The 23,842-nt window shown below is 36.5% G+C and overlaps 2 protein-coding genes across 2 annotated transcripts in view; one reads left to right on the top strand and one right to left on the bottom strand.

Annotated features, from left to right (window-relative positions):
• The window catches only part of LOC306892546 (corticotropin-releasing factor receptor 2), a gene marked incomplete at its 5' end in the record, with an annotated part of 28,410 nt that extends 20,219 nt beyond the window's left edge, over window positions 1-8,191 (top strand). Inside the window, 2 exons of the mRNA XM_079453678.1 lie at window positions 2,303-2,344; window positions 5,570-8,191. Of these exons, the coding sequence (XP_079309804.1) occupies window positions 2,303-2,344; window positions 5,570-5,710 (183 nt within the window). The 3' untranslated portion in view covers window positions 5,711-8,191. The remainder of the gene's footprint in view (window positions 1-2,302; window positions 2,345-5,569) is intronic.
• A 4,243-nt stretch (window positions 8,192-12,434) lies between these two features.
• Window positions 12,435-16,841, bottom strand: myl13 (myosin, light chain 13). Its single transcript, XM_079452853.1, has 7 exons — window positions 16,670-16,841; window positions 14,657-14,684; window positions 14,129-14,278; window positions 13,862-14,035; window positions 13,672-13,749; window positions 13,379-13,411; window positions 12,435-12,912 (listed from the first exon to the last, which is right to left on the bottom strand). The coding sequence occupies exons 1-6, from the start codon at window positions 16,769-16,771 to the stop codon at window positions 13,383-13,385; spliced, it is 561 nt and encodes a 186-aa protein (XP_079308979.1). The 5' UTR covers window positions 16,772-16,841; the 3' UTR covers window positions 12,435-12,912; window positions 13,379-13,382.
• Between the last annotated feature and the right edge of the window lie 7,001 nt (window positions 16,842-23,842).

The raw sequence follows: 23,842 nt of genomic DNA, 5'->3' as shown, positions 1-23,842 counted from the left end.
AGAAATGCTGTAAGTGTACAGGTTAAAAACGACATGTGGTCCTGTAGATGTATGACCGAATTATTTGAAGAGTAAAGCTTGCTAAAGCAAGATATAGTATACAGATGCACTTTACTTTGCATTCATCGGTTTGGCATTTGCTCTGTGCTAGTTATCTTTTTCAGTCAGCTGCTAGTAGTAAGAGTGGGCAAGAATGTGCCACAATTCTTTCTCTAACAGTTGAAATGCAGGAAGAGTGTAGGCACACGAAGCATCTCAGCATCACCAACTGCCCGTCACTGCATTAATGACTATGTGGGAGTTGATGCCCTTGTTATTTTGATATTTATTTATTTATTCCTCTTTGTTCTCCTTTAGTCATGTACCTTACCGAGCGCCTATTTTTATTATATTTTTACAAGACAGTAAAAGGGAAACTCAACCATATTGCAATTAAATGGCAAGGCCACTAGTTAAAGCGCACTGGTCTTGCTCCCACAATGCAAAACATCTTTATTGAACAATTAAGACCTATTTATTTAATTGAGAATCAAAATTGTTTTCTTTGAACATGTCTTGAATCTATTTAGTCCCAAGATGGGAGATGGGATAGGGCCTCCCCTTACCCTGGAGAGCATAAGTGGGTTTGAACAACGGATGACTGGATCTCTTGTATTTACAGTTTATTGAATTGTTCTTGTATGCGGTAGTTAGATTTAGACTATAATAAAGAGGAACTTGCCAATAGGGAACAAAGAATAAAACAATCAAGATATGTTCTCTGAAAGCACCTATTAGCATTGTACATCAATTATAATTTTGTTTCAGTGAGCTCAATTGGTATACGGTTGCATTGGCAGCGCAGAGGTCATGGGTTCTATTTTCAGACGTGTATCTTGAATGCACTTTTCTGTCAAATATTATATACAAATATTTTTAGTTTATTTAAGTTAATTTTGTGGTTTTACCATTTGGATATTTACAAACATACAAAATAACTTATTAAGGAAAGGGACAGCAAAGACCTCCTTCACTTCATTGCAATTATTACTGACATTTGTTTTATCAATTACTCATCAGTCCCATTAAAAGTTGTGGCGTGGGCTATTTAAAAAAAACTCTATTAATAGCAATTACCATCCTATGGGACTGTTATTGTTCCCATGTCACCTTTAAAGTGCAAACTCTATCCTTTTCAATCTTTAAGGTCTGGGGTTTATTTTTCTACTCTCATTAATATTTTAAGTGCTTCAATGTGAAAAATAGTTTTGTTTCCCAGGAGAACATTATTTCCCAGCAGCATTTGATTGTTCGCTGCAGTCCACCCTCAGCGAGAACACGCGCTGACATCTCAGGAACAACATCTGCCAATTATTCATGGATGGAGTTTTTTTTGTTTTGTTTCACAGTGCAGGGAAAAAAGTCCACTATCAAACCACCGTAAACACAGGGAAAAGGTCAATATTATTACATAGTTTCTAATAGTTTGGTATTCTTAATGTATGTCAATCACAGTGATACACAGTGACATATATTCTTTCTATTGAGCAGTTTAAATGAATAATTTACCCCAAAATTTAAATTGTTATCGCTTTTTCACCCATTGTTAATTTTGATTTGCTGTCTACTGAGAAACAAAGACGTGACACAAAATTAAGGTGCCTGACGAATTCAGTAACATTAACTTTCATTGAAGGAAAAAGAAGCCGTGTCTAACTTGACCAACTATAATGACTCTATTTCCCCTTTAATGCACTGCATGTGTTTTAAATAGCAAATATTTAGACGGAATATTTGTATACGGTACATATATTATGTCTAGTTTTACACACATTACTCAAAAAAGGCAAGCTGCTTAGTTGTCTAAAATATATTTTTGTTTCAGTTTGGTTTCGCAACATTTTTCTTACTGTAAAGTGTCACAGATAATCTATTTGTTATTCGTAATGGATTAGCAACACAAACTAACAACAAACTAAATATTTTACATCATTCATTGATCTTTATTTGTGTTAATTGTAATTCTTGGTCCATTAACTAATGTCAACAAAAAGAATTTAACATTTAAAAAATGTATATGTGTGCCAACTTCAACATTAGTTTAATAACAGATTTTTTATTGTTTATTTATTCTTCATGTTAACTAATGTTATCAAATGGAATCTATTTTAAAGTGTTACTGTCAGATTAGCCATAATAAATGTAATCTTTGTCTTTATGCACTACGTATACGTACAGAAAAAAGGCTATCAACCAACTGGCGTGAATTGAAATAACTGTTTACTGTAAGTAAGTGACATTGTTTTTTGCTCTCCTCCAACAGGGATTCTTTGTGTCGGTATTTTACTGCTTTCTTAATGGGGAGGTGAGTCAATGCTAAGTGTAATTTCATGGATGGACAGATCTGCAAGATGACTCTGTCAATATACAGGCCCTTTCACCAGCCACAACACCCCATTACCTTATCTGGCCTCTACCACCCAAACCTATTATTACGTGGGAGGCTATTTACCGCCAACACACTCGCACATAAACCCATGAGGAACAGAGCAATTTATCAGGAGCCTGCAAACTGCTCTTGTGTAATGGGCTCATTTTACTATGTGTGCTTCATCATCCTCATCCTTTTGTTGTTAATAGTAGTATCATCTAACATGGCAGTCATTGATCTTGTGCAATCTTTGGCATACTGAATTTATATTATATTGTTATGTAAAATAAACATATTTTTAAAAACATACATTAACGTTTTTGCTTAAACGTTGCTTTATTATAGAGTTATTTAGGATGTTTTTTGCGCATTCTCAGTTTTTAAGTGTGTCGCCCACCAACGTAGTTGCTCCTACCAGACCAAAAACATTATATGGTCTGCTTAATTCAGTACATACAGCAGTAACGTGTGAGGCTTGCCCCTCTGCGCGTGTGCATTAATAATTAATGAATAGTTATGCAGAATAACAGCAAATATGCATGCACAATATGTGCAATTTAAGACTGACGACAGTCAAAATCACTCGTCTCAACGTCAGGAAGTAACCAGAATGAATTGAGGCACGGCGGCAGAATAAATCGTAAATTACTAACAATTTGATGTTCAATTTTCTTAATAACAAAGTCTTCCTCCTGTTGTTTTAAACAACGTTATCAGCTATTCTATTTTTTTTCTCCAAGACTTTGACAGCGTATGACTTTGCAGAACTGGTTGGCTGTGTCCGAAATCGCCTACTTTCATAATATATAGTAGGCGAAAATGAGTATGAGTCATCATGAATAGTGTGTCCGAAACCCCAGTATACAGAAAATGGTAGGCGAGAAATACCCGGATGGTCTACTGCTTCCGCCGAAATTCGCGAGTGTGGATCGGAAGGACACTTATGTATCCCATGATGCCACAGGAGCTGAGCAATGTTCGAATTTCAAAAGCAAATCAAGTAAATATAAATTTAGGGCGGACATCCGAATATGAAGTGCCAAATATATTTCTCGTGACTAAATTATGTTTTTTATCTCAACGCTAACGTGTAGGTTGTTGTTAATACGTCATAGCAGGTCAAAAAGCATAGGGGTCACATGACCATGAAACTTGGCGGACGCAGTATGTCCGAAATGTATTCCTACTACTCCCACTCATACTATAAAGGACGTACTATAAGAATATATTTTAACAGGTAGGTACTTATTCAAATTCAGTACGTACTGTCACAGTATGCGATTTCGGACGCGGCCCTTGACTGCTCCGTGATCTCGAATAACTCTCGTGAGACTTGGAAATCTCACGTGGATAGAGTCTGCATCGATCCAGGATCTCAAATATATATATCTAATAGGGAAAATCGACTGACTTTAATTGAAAAGAGTATTTTAAAGTTTTTAAATATTATTTTTAAGATAGTTTAGGTCATCACAGAGGGCTCGCTACTGACATACAGTATAAAAAAATCGATGCAAACTTATGCAAGATATGATTTGCAGCTGCAGTTTTTTTACACAAATGTTTCCACAGTCTCCACTTGTTCGTTTCTTTGTTGTTCCCTTTAAGGTCTTCGTGTAATTCCTATAAATTTTCCTCTGACCTGTTATTATTATTCCATTTTGAACAACCGTCTTTTTATTCAAATAGTAAAAACTCACCAAACTTTGCATGAACAAATGGGGTGCGGCTAATTGCTTTCCATGTCTTTTTTTTATATAGGATGTATGGTTGCCTAGCAACTACTGATTAAACTTGCAATCTTAAGAGAGTAAACCCCACTGCTCCATATATGAGCTGGAGCCAGAACATTTCACACGAGAGGCTCACTCCTCACGGGAACAAATTGACCCATATGTTCCACATACATTTATGGAAGCATTGCAGATGAAAACCTTGAAAACGCTTCTTATCCTGTATAGCTGTGAGACATGGCTTTCATAACTTTCATTAAAACTCAACAAACCTATTTCCCATGCATGAACTGTATGGAAATAATGAAAGAAGAGAGAACTTTTTCTTGCACATCTGCATTAATTCTATTTTACACAATGATAACAATCGATAACATATTTTCAAGAATGTACAATTAGCCTACAATGTTTCAAGAAACCATTCATTTAAGGGCTCCAACTAATATAAAGAGCAAATAATATTCGTCGTTTGGTTAATTTTGTTAACTGTACTGCATTAAATTGTACTGCCTATAATAGCAGAGTTATCTCAGCCATAGTCACTGCCAACTTTCTATCTAATGTCCTTATCTAGAGCTTTTGAATAAAAAATGAATTTCATTTCTGACAGAGCACGAAAAGTTTTTCTAAGCAACAATTTACATTTGCTATTTTACAGACTAGACAAAGTACAGACATTATTCTCTAATGACTAAGACTTCACTGGCTGGGGATGCACAGTAGTTTGTTTAGCAAGGCCTACGTCCCTAAAACTCTCCTTTCTGCTTCCATTTCCCTGCTTTGCACAAACAATTTTGATATCCATGTACAAGGTGCTATTAAATGTAATGATACAACATTACCATACAACACAAGGGTTTAAATACACAAACTAATGAGGGCTAACCAATGAACAAAAGAACTTCAACGTGAAACAGGAATACAAACTAAAAGCCCACAAAAACAGAGACAAATACTTGGCAGTTAATGATCGAATCAAACTAATATGATCGATATTACGTACTTTAGATTTGTCATGTTTTCATAGCCTACCTCAGTCCCATGTCGGTTACGAAAATAACTTCATGTTGAGGTTGTTTTTACTAATTGCTGCCTGGAGCTAAAGTAAATTGTAATATCTTTTAAATATATGTTGAAAAAAGAAATGGCACTAACAATATTTTAAATAGCTTTTAGCTACTTTTTACCAACTTTTAGCTACAGTTCATATAATTTATTATGAGTGCAGAAAATGTAAAAGTAGTTCACATATTCCACGAGGGCATTCTAATGCTGTAAAATAAAAAAATGTAATGCCAGATGTGTATGTTTCTAATAACGTATGCAAATTTATACTTTTTTGCCTAGTTTTATTTTTATATATTTAAATGATTTCCATGCTTGAAAGCTGGTGATGCACATTCTGATACACCTTTATCCTCCGCAGGTGCGTTCCGCCACCAGAAAGCGCTGGCATCGCTGGCAGGATAATCATGCTTTGCGAGTCAGAGTGGCAAGGGCTATGTCCATCCCTACCTCTCCCACCCGCATCAGCTTTCACAGCATCAAGCAGACCACGGCTGTTTGACCTTTCCACGATTGCTTTTGCTCATTTCTAATTCAGCCACACAGATGGACTGGGAGTGGGTGGCGCGAGAGACAGACTGATTGTTTGCCTTTCTGGTCTGACGTGTCACGAAGTAACCTGTGAATTTAATTTATTTGTCCGTGTCATTTTGTGTGGCCTGAATTAAAGGGTCGTGAAAGTATAGATGAATTGTAAAAATTTAGTTTTAAGGTAACTTTTGTCATATTAAAGGGATAGTACACCAAAAGATGAAAATTCTGTCATCATTTACTCAGCCTCAAGTTGTTCCAAATCTGTATACATCAATTTTTTCTGATGAACACGGAGCAAGATATTTCGACGAATGCTTGTAACCAAACAGTTCTGGCCACCATTTACTACCACCATAGCAGGAAAAATGACAATGGTAGTCAAGAGTCTCAGAACTGCTCTCTTTCCTACATTCTTCTGAATTCAACAGAACAAGTACATTTCTACAGATTTGGAACAACTTGAGGGCGAGTAAATGAAGATATTATTTTATTTTTGGGTGAACTGTCCCTTTAATAAAGACAAAAATGTTTCCATTAAGCAATTGCCAATGGCGTACAATATGCCATAATTATTTATCTTATTATTTTTGGTGAACACACTGTTATACCTTTTAAGGTTTTTAATTCATATTCTTTTTCTGAGACTCAAAATCTAACTGTCTAAAACAACCTGTGGTCACATGGTAAATATCAAAGATTGTCTTTCTAGTGTCATTTTAGAACCTTGTGGTGTTCAAATTCCATTCATGACAATAATTTAGATGATCCGTTTGCACTTTCCATGTAAGCGGAGCCCAGCAGCATCCTTCAGATGCATCTGTGGATGAGAGAGCATGCTGTTACTCATGCCAGTCCCACTGGTGCTCATATCCATTTTAGGCAAGATGATCCTGTTGGGGACCAGTGAATTCTGTCTTGCCTCTTCGGAACAGCTTTCTCATGTCAATGAGTGGAAAATCCACCATATGATAGAACCCAGCAGCAAAGGCTTATTGTTTTCTACATTATCACCAGAGAAATGGAAGTAGGATTCTAGATCATAGAGAAATTTGAGATGCCGATAGATGAGAAGTAAAATGTGGGATAAGATGAAAGGTCAAGGGAAATTGGTCTCTTTGTGGCTTGACGCCTTTAAGGTAGAATGGATTTAACCAGAAAAAAAAATATTTTTCATTTTTGTGCAGTTGTGAGTGGAGCCATGATTCTAAGATGCTGTTTGTGGTGCTTACAGGCAAGATCGAGTCCTTTTCGATTAAGCATACACCTGTTGTCCAAAGCTATTGGCTTTTTCTTGAAAGTGGCTACATTGTGACATACATTTTGTGTTCCTTAAATATCCCTGTTTTGCTGCACTAATTTAAGCTTTGTGAATTTAATTTTAGCAACCAAAATCATTTCAACTCTTTAATGTATGAATCATGACAACCTCAGTCAGGACATTTTTCCTGTGTTTTTGTGCACTAAGGGCATGATTAAAAAGGATTTAAACTTTCTCACTTCATATATTTTCCACTTGAGTGGACAACTGAATATGTGACAGTCTACAGGAATAGCTGTCCGCTGTAATGACTTCTGCGCGTGAAAGGGTTAATTATAGGACACCTAAATGATGAAACGAAACAAAAAGTGATTGCGGTATCTGACAATAAACTTGAGTCCCCGGGAGCAGATGCAGACATTGCCCACATTGCCAATTCTCTGATGTTTATTGTTTTTAATATATTTTTAGTCAGTGCCAGCTGTGACTGCAACTGAATCCAAGTATCTATAATTAAGAGCGAACAGATTGCCGATTTCAATCATTTTCTTAATTTACATGTCTGCATCATTACGTATGATTTATATAAAGAGCAGAACTGTTTTTCTGACCTTTCTTATCATTGTATTGTATGTTTTGTTGTATTGTGTGTCTGTGTGTGATGTGTTGGACGGGAGGATACCGCAATTGTAAAAATGTCCTCTAATCATGTATATATTTTATATGTGGAAAATAAGTTATTTTCAAGTGAAAGGTGTTTGAAACTTGCAGATATGCAGTACAAAATTGTTTATAATGTGATTTAATTGGTTGGTGTAGTTCAAATTCAATATCAGGAGTGCCCGTTTTGCACAAGCATTTGCACTGTGTATGTAATGTTGATATTTTTGAACGGATTTCTGATAGTTTTACTCATTTTTATCAAGTGTAATTACGTAAATATTTTCACCAAAGATAAAAAAATATTTCATGTACGTTTTGTATTTGATTATGTTGTATTACATTTTTTATTTCATGTTTGGTTTTGTCTAATATGGTATGTAAATTCACTATTGAGTGATTTCATGAAAAGAAGCCATAATGCCTTAATTTTGTGAAAGACAAATGTGAGGATGTGAACAATTTATATATATATATAAATGTTACATTAGTGTTATTGCTCAGATGGAATATAAACAATTTCTGTCTCCTGACACTTTATTCACTTTACATGTTATGTATAGTAGCCATGATTTAGATTCATTCATCTTAAATGGTTGTCCCTGGTTTAACATACAGTATGTTTAAGGTTATGCATCTGTGACACTGACTTACAACAGAAAAAGTGACAAACAACATACAGAATAGGCACATTCAGATGCTGCTGATTTATGTTGAGATAGCCAGAGGGTGAGCAGCAGATAATGTAATCCCTCCCCTATGTGAAAGTCTTTCTTGACCAGGCAGTAAATAGAGGATTTATTTCTGATGTATTTTTTATTAAATTTCCTCAGCGATTAAGAGGATATTTGATGCTATTGTCTTTAATGGCCTGTGACAATTTGTACTTGTAGTGACAAACAAAGAGGGTTGTGTGTTGACCTCGAGTTCTGTCAACACAGAGCAAAGCCATACATAATGCATTTATTTAAAAATAATACATTTTTCCAAGACAACAAAAAAGAGATATTTATTTAGTTTTAAAAGATGAAATAATACAATCAAAATAAGGATAATATAAAAGTACAGTAGAAAGACACTTTGTAGTATGACTTTATTGACTGTCTATGTCTAGATTTTAACCAAGAGTGTAATTTGCTAATTGCAAAAACGGAATAGTAAAGAAGATATTTTGAAGAATGTAGAAAAGCTTACCGTTCTGGAGCATTTTTCCTACTATGTGGAAGTCATGGCCAAGAACTGTTTGGTTACAAGCATTCTTCCAAATATCTTTCTCTGTATAAAATAAACAGATAAACAGACAGATACAGAACACATTTTGAGTTAACAGTTGGTTAAACTGTGGCAATAACAGTAAACTCAACTGTGAATTGTTTTGGAAGGTATTTTAGTACTAGAGAGAAGTTCTGGGTCCGAGAGAATCTTCAATGAACCGAAGCACACTGCATAAGCTTACTGTAACTCCTGTGGGCAGAGAACCGGAGGGCATTGACTGAGAAGGTTAAGTTAAAAGAGCTTCAGTAAACATTTCAGTCAAAAATGCAGTTCTTTCAGGATATTTAATCGAAGTCAGTCTTCTGTTCTGAAGGATCTGATACATAACGTTAAGGTTTGTTCTGAGAGATTGACCCAGTTTAAGATCATTGTCATGCTAAAGTGGTGCACTACAAAGCAAATGACAAAGAAGATAATTCACAAAAACATTTATTCAATATATCCAAGAAGATGAAAAGGGTTACCCCCCCCCCCCCCCCCCCCCCCCACACACACACAGGGAAACACAAACAATAACCAGCCTTGAACTGAACAAAAGAGGGAACTTAAAGGTGAAATTTAGCTGCATTTAGTGGTGAGGTTACGAATTGCACTACAACAGCTCACTCCAACCCTCCCTTTGGAAGCACAAGGGTGGCTGACACAGGACTTAGATGTTGTCACGTTTTGCCTTCCACTGTAGAAAGTTACATATATGAATAAATATGTCCTTGATATACATACACAAAAGCAGTATTTAGTTAATGTAAATCATTGGGATCTGAAAAGAAGGGCATTTCAGAGACATTTTCTCAAGTGTGCAGGTATATCTATGAATCTTATAATGTGAAAACTGTAGCTCAATTCTCTGGCACTAATAATTCCAACTCGCCGTAAACTGTACACGGCGGACCTCTGATTTAAAATCCCCAAACGCCAGAACAATTTTTATTCTGCTGCACGGACAAGTGGCAAATCCAGGCTTGTATCCATTAAATAGTTGTTCACACCATATTAAACTGACTATCAGCTGAAAGACCAAACCGCACAGGACACTTCAATGTGCTTTGAACCTTGGAATAAACAAGACATGCTGACTTTGTGATCAATAGAGCCTATTGGCATTTTCAGTCAGAGGAACGCTTGAAGATCCAGCATAAAGGGAGCAGAGCCATAAACTTGCAGGAAAGAATTGACAATGTAACTTGCTTGCTTGCTCATGGTGACATTGTTGAGACACGGAAAGCAACCGTTTCTACATTATAAAGGTGTAAAAATATTGAAAATATGGTTGGTTTAGTGTTGCCAAGGTATAACGATTTATTTCATCCAGGTCGACATGCAGAGATGGCGGGGACTTCAGGTTGACACGACAGCTAAAACTGTCTGTGAATTCAAGGGATTGTCATCATTTTCTCAGCCTCGTGTCAATATAAACCTGTATGACTTATGTGTTCTGCAGAACACACAAGATGATATTTTGAAGAATGTTGGTAGCCGAACAACACAAGCCCCCATTCACTTTTGTTGTCTGGACACAAAACCACAGACAAGTGTTCCACAGAAGAAAAAGTTGTGTACACATGTTTAAAGAAACCCCTTTCGAGAGTGAATAAATGAAGGCCCATCCTTTCAACCTGGTTACATCTATACCAAGGCTGTACCAGGCACCCCTGACATTTTTCTCAGTTATTTCAGTTATCATTATTATTCCACTGAAGTACTGCACTTACAGTGCATTTTTTTGGAAATGGCATATTCTGACATGTCTGCTTTGGTAAAAGCACGTTGTTTTGTGGAACCCAGTGGTATTCCAGAAGATAGAAAATATCAAGCGGGGTTGGGTAATGCCAGTCATCCAGTGCTTGTTCAGACCCATGCAAATGTGCCCTTAGTACCTCACCAGAGAATTGAAGGGCAGCGTTTGTATCATTTAAACTTGAATGTGGGGAAATGCATTTGTGCTTGACTCATCAGATTACATAATTAAGTGAACAGATATAGTTAAGGCATAAAACTCATTCTGTAATAGATGTAATAGATGTTTTTTGTTGTTCTGTCCTAGCCCACTAGTCAGCCAAATTGTGTCTTTATTCTCAATCGTTTCTATGCAACCAAGCTATTTTTAGGCTGTATGAATTATTGCAGTCTTCAGTCTAAACGTCGTGTATGATGCTTTCCTGCCATCTGGCGTCTGTATTAGAGAATGCAGAGACAGCGAATATTCCCAGAGCCTTATTGAGAACTTGGTGCCTGAATACTGTACATTTTTGAAAATATGTGACCCAGTCTGTGAAAACCCAGCTAAAGTAAATTTTTGTGATTTGTTTTCTACATAAAATCATCCTACATAATACAAAGCACATTCTCTGAAAACATTCTTGACTTCTTTAAAATTGACTGTGTAAGGACGCCGTGTCAACAATTGAAATTGTAGAGCAATGGCGTAAATCAATGAATAGACTATCACTTTAAGGTCTCTTATCCTGTGGTGCACAGACAGCAAACAAATCAAATCTATTGATGATCATTTACTAATATGGCCAAAGCCTTCCAACAGATATATTTGTACTATGTTCAAGCCATAATAAAACAAATATGGTGTGATTATTTTAAAGTGAATGTGTATAAAGCAGAGTTTGAATAAAGGAACATCACTCTTCGCAATGCCCGCCAACCTTTTGCTGTGTCCGACATCAGCCATAGCGCTCCCTCCAACTGAGTTAAAGAATATTTATCGTTAAAATATCATTTCTGGGGAGGGTGACGTTTTCTACCGATATATGATTGGTCGGGTCGCCTGTCAATCAAACTGTCAATTGAAGGATGGTGGTAGACAATCTGTCCTGGTTGTCCAGGGTGTTAAATTAGAGAGCTGATGACACGCTGTCACAGAAATGAGAATACCACTAATGGCTCTTACAAAGAGGATATAACCCTGATTAAAAACAGTGCAAAGACTGATGGGTGAGGATAAAAATGACATCTCAGAATGTAATTTTCCCTTCTGCTGCCTCTTGAGACCTTAAATCATGCTTCCTGGCAGAAAGTACAACACCTTCAACATCACTTGCCGGTTCTACCTGTGCTATCCGAATGTAATGAAGTGCCAGCTTTTTTATTATAGCCTATATTAGATAATTATTCATTTTTGACAACTTTGACCACAGTAGATAGAAAATGTGCCTAGACACAGGTCCGGATTAAGTTTGCTTGAATGCCATTGTCTGCTATGAGTGACTTTAGATAACAAACCATAATGCAAGACCTTCAAACCCTTTTCTTAAAGACATGATTTTGCAATATTTGCAATCATTTTTGCCCAGCAGTCCTTAATGTGAATTTAGTGAAATGCATTTAAAATAATGTATGAGAAATATATTGTATTAGGAGCATGTGCGGTATTGGCTTGAGTTGCCTTTAATATTTTATATTTTTCCCTCTAATGTGGTTTTTCATTCACCCATTTATCTATTCATATTTAGCATGCTAAGAAAGCCAGACTTCATGACCAGGAGCTGTAATTTGTCCCCTAACATGATTTAATATATAAAGCTTGACTCCTGGTTCCAGTGACCACATTAGTCACTCCTGGGCATCATCTTATTAACCAACGAGCTGTTGCAGAATGCATTTTATTGAAAACATATTTAAAAACCCATCTGAATCATACTTCTAAATTCAGATCCATTCCAAATGATTATATTTTCCAAGAACATTAAAATTAAAAGGAATCAAAGAGAGTGTGAGAGAGAGAGAGAGAGAGAGAGATGGCTTTTTAAATCAACCATGACATTTAATACTTTTTTTATCCACATAAAGAACAGGCATGATGAATGATGGAGTCACTTTAGGCGTTACGTGGTGCCATATAAAAAGGAACGTTTGAGAGATGGATGGAGACGGATCAAGTCAGTAGACCCATGGCAGGAAACACACACATGGGCTTGCCATTAAAAATAATAATTCTGTATCCTCGACTGATGTATCTTGATCATCTTAAAAAGCAGAAAATTATAAAAGATGTTAGATTAATTCCAAGAATTAGAGACAATTGTGACCCTGGACAACAAAACCATTTTCGAAATTGAGATTTTTTAAATCATCTGAATAATTCATCTTAGTTAAGATGTCAAGATTCATTAATGAATTAAGATTTCTTAATATCCTAATGATTTTTAGTATAAAAGAAAAAGCGATGATTTTTACCCATACAATGTATTTTTGGCTTTTACTAAAAATGTTCCTGTGCTACTTAAGGTTTTATGATTCAGGTTCACAATGGATTTTCCCAAACATGATATTCGAAACTACCCTTTAAAATTTTCAGTTACTATGGTTCTGTGGTAGTTACAAAATAGAAAAATTAAGAAATAAAAATGTACAGAATAAGAATAAAATAATTAAAAAATGTAAGAATAAACAACATGCAACAAAGACAGTTGTTTAAAAAGATTGGTTTACCTGTTCAACCGGCCATGATGTGCTTTACAAAAGCTGTAAGAAAAGAAGAAAAAATATATTATTATGATTCTTTATTTTTATTCTATATATTCTATAGATTTTTTGGTTTGCACAAAGTCAATAAAGTAAGATTGAGAGATGGGTGTTTTCTTTTTTATATTGGAGTACTTAGTCAACACTGCCATCTAGAGGTCAACAGTCATGTTCGGATAAGACTGCATAGTTTTCCATGCATGTACTGGAAATACTTAATTTAACAGCTGAGCAGCTTTAAAAAGTATGCAGAACCTCACCCTCATAATTTATACAGCCGTTTGCATCTTCCTGGCCGGCCATCAGCTGCTCCACCTCATCTTCCTTCATCTTCTCACCTACAGTGAAGACACGACCACACACAGATCTCAACATGCTGCTTTCAAGGCAAAGACATAAGGAAAGATCCAGAAGACGCCTATCATGGTTTTTATGATTGTTAGCATTTACCCAGAGTGGCAAGGACGTGTCTGAGCTCAGCACCCATCACTGTACCATTTCCCTCCTTGTCGAACACCCTCAGACCCTCAACAAAGTCCTCAAAGGTACCGCGGTCCTTGGCCTTGCAGATGTGCTGATGCATGGGCAGGAACTGGTCAAAATCCAACATCTTCACTTGCATGTCTGCCGACACAACAGTGGGGTAGAAAACTCTATGTAATTACCATTGAATCTGTGGATTTGTGTAGTGACAGACTGTGAGAATGAGGAGCCCACCTTCAGCTTTGGGTTTTCCAAGAACATGCAAGACTTCAGCGTTGGTGGGGTTCTGACCCAAAGCCCTGATCAGGTCACCACACTGAGCGAAGGTGATTTTCATCTCGTTGGTTGGTGTCCTGTCAAACAGCTGGAAGGCATCCTTGAAATCTGCAGAGAAGAAGACCGTGTGCCATACTTAGGTGTTTCAAATCGACTTAAACCCTCCGTGCTGCTCATTTGATGTGCCGAGCAGCGGGTTCTGTGTTCATGTCTCTGTGGAATTCACAGGGGATGAGTTTTTTACTGGATCTTTGATGTGGAAATACCTGTTGGCTGTTAGGTGTCAGCAAACAACCATAGCAAATCAATGTGCACTGACCAGATTGCAATAAATTGGTCGAAAATGTAATATTGGTGCTGTTGCTGTGAAGGCTTTTGCATTTCAGAGGGCACAACCAGGTGAAAGATTTACCTTTGTTAATTATTTCGATTTTTTAATTATATACTATTTTATTGTTAAATGTATGCAGGCATTTGAAATCTCACCTTCAATCTGCTCAGCAGTGAATTCAATCTGCAAAGACAAAATTCAACCAGGATATTACAATTAAACCAGGTGTATTTTAAACAAATCCTAAATTTAACACAAAAGTTTGGAACAATTGCGTTATGGAAATGTGATTATTAAGTGTGGCAATTTTTATAAAGCACAACCTATCCATCGTCCTACAAGCGCATGCAGCATGCACCCATCAGTGACACCCGTTTAGGGTTACATGAGCTCAGTACCGTTTGTTCCAAAGAATGAATATGACCTTGGGCCGAAAGACACGTGTGAGCCAACAACTGTACACCCGAAACCTCTTTTGTCATTTTAGGATGAAGTTACGGGTCAGGGAAAGTAAGCTTTTTGACTGACAAGATGCTTATTATAAAGTTTCGGAAAGGAAAAGATAAAATTTAAGTACTGTTATCCTAACTGAATAATGCAAGACACAACATCGGTAATGTTATATTTTGTCCTCCCAAACCTTAATTCTAAGTACTTAATATTTTGATTGATTATTTATTCATAAAGTTGGTAGATGACTTTAGGCAAAACAAGGCTGTTTTGACAGTTCACCCAAAAATGAAAATTCTGGCATCATTTACTCACCCTTTTGTCATTTCAAACCTTCATGTTTCTGCAGAAAACAAAATATATTTTGAGTGTTGGTAATCGGCACCCATTCACTTATTGGTATTGGTTTTGTGTCCATACAATACAAGTGAATGAGGGTTAGTGCTGTTTGTTTACCTACTTTCTTCAAAATATCTATTTTTGTGTTCTGCTGAAGAAGGAGTCATAGAGGTTTGAAATGACAAGAGGGTGAGTAAAAATGTTTGGGTAAACTGTCACAAAAAACAATGTTGTGGGATTGAGAAAATAATAGCGGTTAATTATAAGTAATTACAGATATTAGACATATTGTTTCATATAGAATACAAATGCTAAATTGAAATCCATGGCGACTTCAGAATTCACAGCACATTATGGGTGGTCCATTCTGGTATACCATAATGAAAATCACATTTTGTGCGGCCCAAACCTGGAATATATAACAGCTTCCCCTAACCCGCAAATTCCAAACTATGGAAATGGTGTGTGTGGGTTGGGTGGGCAACGCTGACCACTAAAATCACTTTTGTTGCCTTGGCTCTTCTGAAACTAGAGCAATGTGGTTAGCTTTCCGCAATTTGAGCAGAAAAACAAAAAATCACTTCATCCGCAAAATATGTAATGTTTAGGAAATGGATATGCCAGTGGGTAATACTGATGATATGGTAAAGCGTATGTTTGTATGTTTCTTCGTGTGTAAATACGCAAAAACTTTCAAGCGTGGGAACGAATGCTGAATCCACAGACTATAACAAACACTGATGGTTGTTTAGTTTAGTACAAATAGCTTTTCAAATTAATTATAAACTTAAACAAATATGTACGCAACGCAGTGCCAAATAAATTTGCAAGCGTTTGTTCCCATTCTGTAGCTAATGGATCGGCTGATGGAATTCACAGTCATTGTTCGATGGCACTTTGTCCCTGGATGCACTGAAGTATCTACATCACATTGTCTCTCTGATGTTGCTCAAATATAGCTTATGGATTTCAAAGACAGCAATGAGAGCACAGCTATCTTTGCGAGAAGGTCACATTTAGCCTCGGGAAATTCAATAGAGTAACTGAGATCTTCCTCTTAGATCTTCAAGGAGTAAAGCTCAGATGCCAAGCTGTCGTGAAAGAGCACCTTAAGTCCTCGGTCACGAGCAGCTGGATCCCTTTCATCACTCTTTGTTCTTCAAGCATTTTTATCTGTTTACTGATATAAAAATAATTTTCTTCAGAAGCAAACTTATAAAATTCATAAAAACATTAGAGAATCTATCTTCAGTGAAATGTTCCAACCTCATTTTTCTTGTTTTAAGCACATCTCACATTTATGTAAATGTATGCATATACCTGAAAAAGCTCTGTTAGTAGTCCATCTCTTTCAACAGATCCAAACACCAAAGAGTTACCTGGACTTCAGCGGGGCTAAACTCGGGCTCCTTGGGTGGTTCAGGCTCTGGGGGTTTAGGGGCAGCTGCTGGTTTCGGCTCTTCCTTCTTCTTGGGGGCCATGTTTGATTCGACACAGAGGGGTAAGAGACAGCACAGGGTCAGTCACGCTCTTGGTACAGGACTCAATGGTGCCGGGGGGCATTTTATCCTCAAGTTCTCAGGTGTGCTCCACCCCCCATTGTCCCAGGATGGTGCCAAATACAAAGAGGAAGGCTATGTAAGGTCATACCCTATGGGTTCTATTTGAGACACAATGTTCTCTTGATACAGACGCTCTGGTCCATCTGTACAGGTCGACTGGGATGAAAAAGTGTGTTATTTGGATAGAAATTCAGTGTTACAGCTTTTGGTCATCTTCACACTTGGAGACATAATGGAAACACAAAACTTCATCAGGCTGTTGGTAAAAGGGATATTTCACCAAAATGTTTAATTCTGTATTCGTTTATTCACCCTCCTGTCATTTCAAACCTGTATGACTTTATTTTGCTCAAAAAATAAAATAAGATGTGTTGAAGACCTTTCGGTCCCCATTGACTTGGTTATGTGTCCGTACAAAATACATGTCAATGGTGACCAATGGTTTTTGATTATGAACATTCTTCAAAATACCTTCTTTTGTGTTTTTTAGAAGAAATAAAAGTCATACAGGTTTAAAAAGTCAAGAGGGTGAGTAAATGATGACAGAATTTATTTTTAGGCGAACCTCACCTTTAAGGTTGGATTTTTGTTCCTTGTAATGCATGATACATATTTTCTAATTCCTTTTTAAAAGCTGAATCACTGAACATAGTTGTTCATGTAAGATGTGGATTAACATGCAAAGAGACTAGTTTTATAATGAGCCTAAATAGTGCCTTAAGTGGTAGATTATGATCATCATCACGATAGCATCAATATGCATCTGTCGGATGCAGGTGCTATGATGGATTTTCTGCTAATTCAGAACTAATAGTAAAGTGATTTCTCCAGCAAATGGAGCAGAACTCTAATTACGTCCAGGTCAAAACTGTGCGACATGAAATTATCATTTCACAGATCTTGGTCGAAATTAATCAAAGTTAATAATCTGGACATTTCTCCACACAGCATGACACACCACATAACCAATAACCCATGAGAACTTAAAGAGAACAAGTTTGAATGCAAATGCAAAGAAAGCCATTGTTATTAATTATATATTGTGTTAAACATTGTAAACCAAACAGTTCTTGGACCTCATTGACTACCATGACCATTACAATGGTAGTCAAAAGTGCCCCCGAACTGTTTGCTGTCCGACATTCTTCAAAATATCTTCTTTTGTGTTCAACAGAACAAACGGTGGTCAATGGCAAACTGTTCCAAAAGTCCTAAAAGTAGACTTCCTGCTCTTTAAACAAAATAACATAAAAATAATGTTTTATAATTTTTTTCATTTCATCAGGTCATCATATTCCCCTGAAGCTTAAAGTATCCTTAAAGTAAACTGGTCCTAAAAGTAGACCTCATGGTCCTTAAACAAGAATATATAAAACATTTTGTTTTATTTATTTTTTAGTTTCATCAGGCCATCATATTCGCCTGAAAGTCAGTTCTCCAATCACCCAAAGACCACCAAAAGTTTGTTAGTGTTATAAATCCATGATGCCACACCTTATTTAACTTAAGGGTTTGATGATAGCTTAACAAAGACGATCAGCTGTTACATTATGTGTTGTTTGTTCACTTTATAGGACTTATTGCTACTTTAATTCATAAGCTTGAAAGAGGACAAGAAATTATGGCATGAGATCACCTTTTCGAACTATTTTGACAGAAATCTTACGCTATCAATTTATATGTAAAGAAGTGAGACAGCTGTTGAATTCTGAATGAGATTTTGTACTTCAAAGTATGATCCACACAAGAATTTTCCTTGAATGCATGTTGAATTATATTATAAAAAATATTTGATAAATAGCATTCCAGAGAATGAAGTGTGAGAACCTGCCCCAGCCGCATAGTTGAAAGAAAGGTAACTGCCAGCCATTAAATCAAAAAGCCATTGATTCCCATTTCCCATCCATTTTCATGACTCGCAGCAACCACTTTCCTTTTTAAACCAGCTTTTGACACCTCTGTGAACTTAATATGAAGCATACTTCACAGCCAAGTTCAACCTGCCACAGATGGCAAGAACTGTGTGTGTTGGTCCGGGGTATAAATGGATCCAGTTTTGCATAACAACACAAGCTCTGTTAAGACTATATCAGGTGATCGCTGGTGAATGCATTTCAAACATGCTTGCCATGAGCCTGCAGAAGACAAGCTTGTAAACCATGCAAGATCTGTCCAGAAAGTTATTTTAGCACTGGCCTGTTGTTCTCTTGGAATGAACCCTGTGAGGAGTGCAGACAATTTACAATGGCAATTGTCATTTGACCCCCCTCTGAAGTGACCTTCATGTCCAAATGCAGCCATAATTCTTGGACTCTATTTTCCTGTTAACTGAACTGACAGGTTCAAATGAGGAAGTAATGATAGCTCTGGTTTCCATGAAGCGTTTTTTATACGGTATTTTTAAATCTTTTCACGATAACTCTGTTTGATGTACACTCCCAGCTTATACATGAAAAAAAAGACACTTTAATAACTGAAGTCTCTTGATATTGATAAATGTTCCTCTCCAGAGTTCTTCTCAGTAGCCCAGGACCAAATAAACAGGTACAGATTAATTCAATAGATACAGATGAAAGAACAAATGAATAATGTCAAGAAGAAGTATTGCTTCAATCGCTCAGCATTACATTGCATTGGCATGGTGTCAAGAAAGTAAACACACAAAAAAGATTTAATGAATTGTATCACGACACAAGTAATACATCAATTTAAAGGAAAAACCTGCGGTTATGGAAGATTATTGTACATGTTAACTCTAGCCTTATAGGAACTTGCCTATATTTCTAATTTAGGGGATTTGTATTGATGCATTAATAATGTACCTGTGTTTATTCTAAATAAACCTAGTTCTTTTTGTAGAGTTTGATTGCTTTTGATGTGATTTCACATTCAATGACCTTCAAACAAAGACCCAACTAATCTCAAATTGATCTCTCCTAATGAGTTACAACAACGTGTCAAACTGAGCCCAGATTTGCCAATAAACTGCACAAACATTTGCCAAGTCAGAGATCTTAACAAATGAAATGCATCTCTATTATATGGAGGACTGGTAGAGTGTAATAAAGCATTTCATTGTTTAATAACTAATTCTACAATACAAGTAAAACATTTGTTTACAACTTCATGTAATAATAAAAATAATAAAAAATAAAATATAAATCTATCAATAAATGAAACATTAATCAATAAAATACTTCAAATGAAAAAGGGTATTTAAAAAAACTCAATTAGTAAATCATTTTAAAATGCATTAATGAATTCCTAAATAAATAGTGGAATTTCAAAATTTATTTAATAATGCGATTGAAAAATCAGTCATTTAAAAGGCAATTCCTTTCACCATTTGCATTTTCTTTCCTCGCTGCCTTTCCTTTTCCTATTTGCTATTCAATTAGCTTAGTCGTTTAGCTTTTCCTTTTAGACTCTCTATTTAGCATTACCCTGACACTTTGGGGTCCTTGCATTGGTAAAATAGTTCCTTGTACGTCATGTTCAGAGGTTATATGACCAGTGGAGAAGAAGATAGACCTGTTCACTGCATGTGTGACCACAGGATAGATCTGTTTTTTCCTTAACAGAAATCATAGAAAAAGGAAAATATTGTTAGAACAATAACATTGCTCATGGAAGCAGCAGTGCTGCGGTCGTTTTGGCGGCAAGTCTATTTTTGCTGCCCTGCTAACACGCAGCGACTTAAATGACTTATGCTTATGCTTATACCAAAATGGTTATAGATTCACTCGAAAAATAACAGTTTACCATTAAAGCATGTAACTTATCTGTTGTGTTTTAAACAGCCATTATGACTTCCTAAAATAATGGTTTTTTTCTTATAAAACCGCAAACACACCACACAGTAGATGCTACTGTCCACTGTTTATGTGTGAGAGCGGGGCAGAGCTGGGACTAAAAAGTGACCCTAGACATTTTTTCCAAGAGCAGCACACCACACAGCCCTAGCATTCCGATTCCCCAAACGTTTTCACTGTTAGATGTTGTTGTAGAATTAGCAGCACATTACTGTAAAAATGCACAGTACCATACTGCATTTCTACATTACTGTAAAATGCGGCTGTATAAATACGGAATAAAGCTTTATTCCGTATAGAAATCAATGTATAGAAGGTGAGTGTATATAGCACACTGTTTAAATGGCTCATATGTACATTTTAAGGAATAAAGCTTTATGTTTTAAAGAACATATACAGCCTGTATTTATTTGTATTTAAATACTGTATAACATATAATTATACACCTCCGACTTTAATGCATTCCGGTTAATCAAGTGACACATTAAAGAGAGCCATAACGGCTCTATTATTTGAGTGGAATAACAAGAATTTGTTTCAAGTCATCTGTTCTGTGAAAAGTTTATACGTTTATACGTTTTCACAAGTAGCTCCATGCCATACTGGAAGCATATGGGGTGTGACCTCACAAGACGCGTCTTTATGAGGTCGGGATTGATCGATCAGCCCCGAGTTCAAAGATCGGATATCCAACTTTGACGAGCAACATCCCAGACGTTACACCCGAGTTTGAAGTAGAGTCCTGTCTCTAGCTGTGAAGTAAGCGGTGTCTTATTGTTTTTGATGAACAAACCACCACCAGCAGTATTTGGATTCAACCTTTGCAATGGCAATTTTTTAATGCACATTACAATAACAGTGTTTTGGCAACCTCATCCAAGAGGTGAGTTTCAACAATTGATTGTGTGTAGATTAGCACCTGCTTTTATTTCTGTCTCTGATAATTGTGAGGACAGATTCCTCTTTAAATCATAGCCAGGAATATCAAGTACAATGTAAATTGTTGCAAACCGTTTGCAATAGCCGACATCTATGCCGACAAAACCAAACTGCCCCATTTGATAAATGGGTAACAGAGGGACAGTTTGATTCCTTTATAAATATCACAGCATTTGGTAGGGGCAGCAGTCAGCACACACGCACGCTGCTTGGACAGTTGTCGCCATGTCTTGTCATTCCCTCAAGGGTAAATGAGTCAGACCCAAAACCCAACTATCTCTGTGTTATGCCAATAAATGCCACATCCTTGCTGTAGTCATTTTGCTTCGGCTGCAGGTTTGGGCTCTTTAGTTATGTTGGTGGGGGTAGGAAATGTTATGTTACAGGCAGTGGTAGCTCACAGAAGGGAAGAGTGTCACCTACTGGCCCATAATTTATATATGCAAACTTTCAAAGAATCCAAGAACACAGCACATCATCCCAACTCTGTTTTCTGATTGCTTTCCACAAGTGCATGAAGAATGATACAGTATATTTGTGTGTAATCTGCATTTTGGAAAACCTAATGTTTTTTATATCTGTGCAAAGTGCTTTTATCTAATTTGATGGTTGTAGAAGTGTCTACTATAGGCCCCTTTTTTGTTAGTAAACATTGTGACATGTTTTTGGGGCGGAGCGGAGGAGGCAGAAAGATTCCCCTGGCCGCTTTACGATAGCGAGCATGTTTTGATAGCTTGCCATTTTTGACAATGACTAGAGAAAGTCTGATTTAATTTGAATGTGTAGGGTCCGTAACTGCCTGGGACTGTGACTTGTGGAAAATGTGAAGTTTAATGGAAGGAACCAGATTGGCCAACCTGTACACTCACTCAATAAATGGTTGAACTGTTAGGATTACCTTCCATACCAGTTAAGTGGTCTGACATCAACACAAACCAAATAATGAAACCAAGCGTGTATAGTTAAGAGAAACTGAGAGCATATGCATCTTAAGATGCTTATGTACTCACAGCAACAAACGGTACCAAATGCAACTCCTGGACACACTTGACACATAACATGAACCTATTCACTGTTTTCTCAATTTTACAAATGCACTTATGAAAACTCTAGAAACAGCAACAGCTTTATGTTTATTCTCCGGTCGTTGGCTAACTGCGAACAAAGTTTGCTTATATATGCAAAAACACTTACCTTGTTCCGCCGTAGTTGTGATTAGGTGGGCAACATTAAAAATTTTTAGACATATACCTGAACAATAATCCATACCAACAAAACAGGAGTTTATTTAACTTCAAGCGATATAAAGTGTATGTTGAAAACGGCAGCATTTTTTATGATCATTTCTACTGGTTCCCTCGTTTTATTGTGTTTAACTACAACTGTCGTCAGTGTTTTTGTTTGGCAATGGCAGCAGGTATATGTTAAAATATCAAATTGGAGACTGTATTCGATCGATTGTGGCACTAAACAACACAACAAAAGGATATTTTAAACTCCTTATGTAGCCGAATCTGTGCTGGTTTATATTGGCTGCCAATATATATATATTTGTTTTGCCTCCAGCTAGCAGCGTGACGTAATCATGGCGTCGGCCGTAAAGGGGTCTATGTAGTACATGTACTTAATTCATATGTATTTTTATGGAATATTGCAGACAGGGATCATGACGATCTGCGTGTCTTTGGAGATAAGATGATTACGAAAATTATTTAAATTTATGTGCTTTTTTCCAATAAATAAAATATCTACGTGTGAAAGAACAAGTTCGCACAAATTATATGCCAAAAGGTCTCGATCTATTTATTAATATTACCCCACTTGAATATCCATTAGTGCTGATGTGACGTTGTAAATAAATATCAAACCACAACTTTATTCTTTGATGCTTTACTCATGCAGACACCCATGTAAAAATAGGTTTGCTCGTTCTGCACATCAAAGCAGACCATAAAACAGACTTTTTGTACTCCAACCACTTTAAGAGAGACATAATAGATGGATTCACTCCGCTGCCATATTGAAATAAAAAACAAGGCATGGGTGGTAAGAAAACCGGAAAGACAGACAGACTGCAATGGTTTGGACTACCAACATGGAGTTATTAAAACGATTTATGATCTTAAATGTGACAATATAAGTATAGGATGCTTGTAACACTATAGCTGTTTTACCTGACCACTTAAGCCGTACCATCACATATTAGTGACTGTTTGCATATACAGGTTCATTGCACACA

Source organism: Barbatula barbatula (genome assembly GCF_947034865.1).
Source record: "Barbatula barbatula genome assembly, chromosome: 3".
NCBI lineage: Eukaryota > Metazoa > Chordata > Actinopteri > Cypriniformes > Nemacheilidae > Barbatula > Barbatula barbatula.
Note: the sequence above shows the minus strand (reverse complement) of the source record. Positions and strands in the feature narration are given on the sequence as shown.

Bases quoted from the DNA above. Each gene is read 5' to 3' on its own strand.
- myl13 (XM_079452853.1), bottom strand. From the start codon at position 16,771: ATGGCCCCCAAGAAGAAGGAAGAGCCGAAACCAGCAGCTGCCCCTAAA. The intron at 14,279-14,656 runs GTGAGATTTCAA...TCTTCTCTGCAG, and splicing joins CACTGCTGAGCAGATTGAAG to ATTTCAAGGATGCCTTCCAG. The intron at 14,036-14,128 runs GTGGGCTCCTCA...TTGTGTCGGCAG, and splicing joins TGGAAAACCCAAAGCTGAAG to ACATGCAAGTGAAGATGTTG.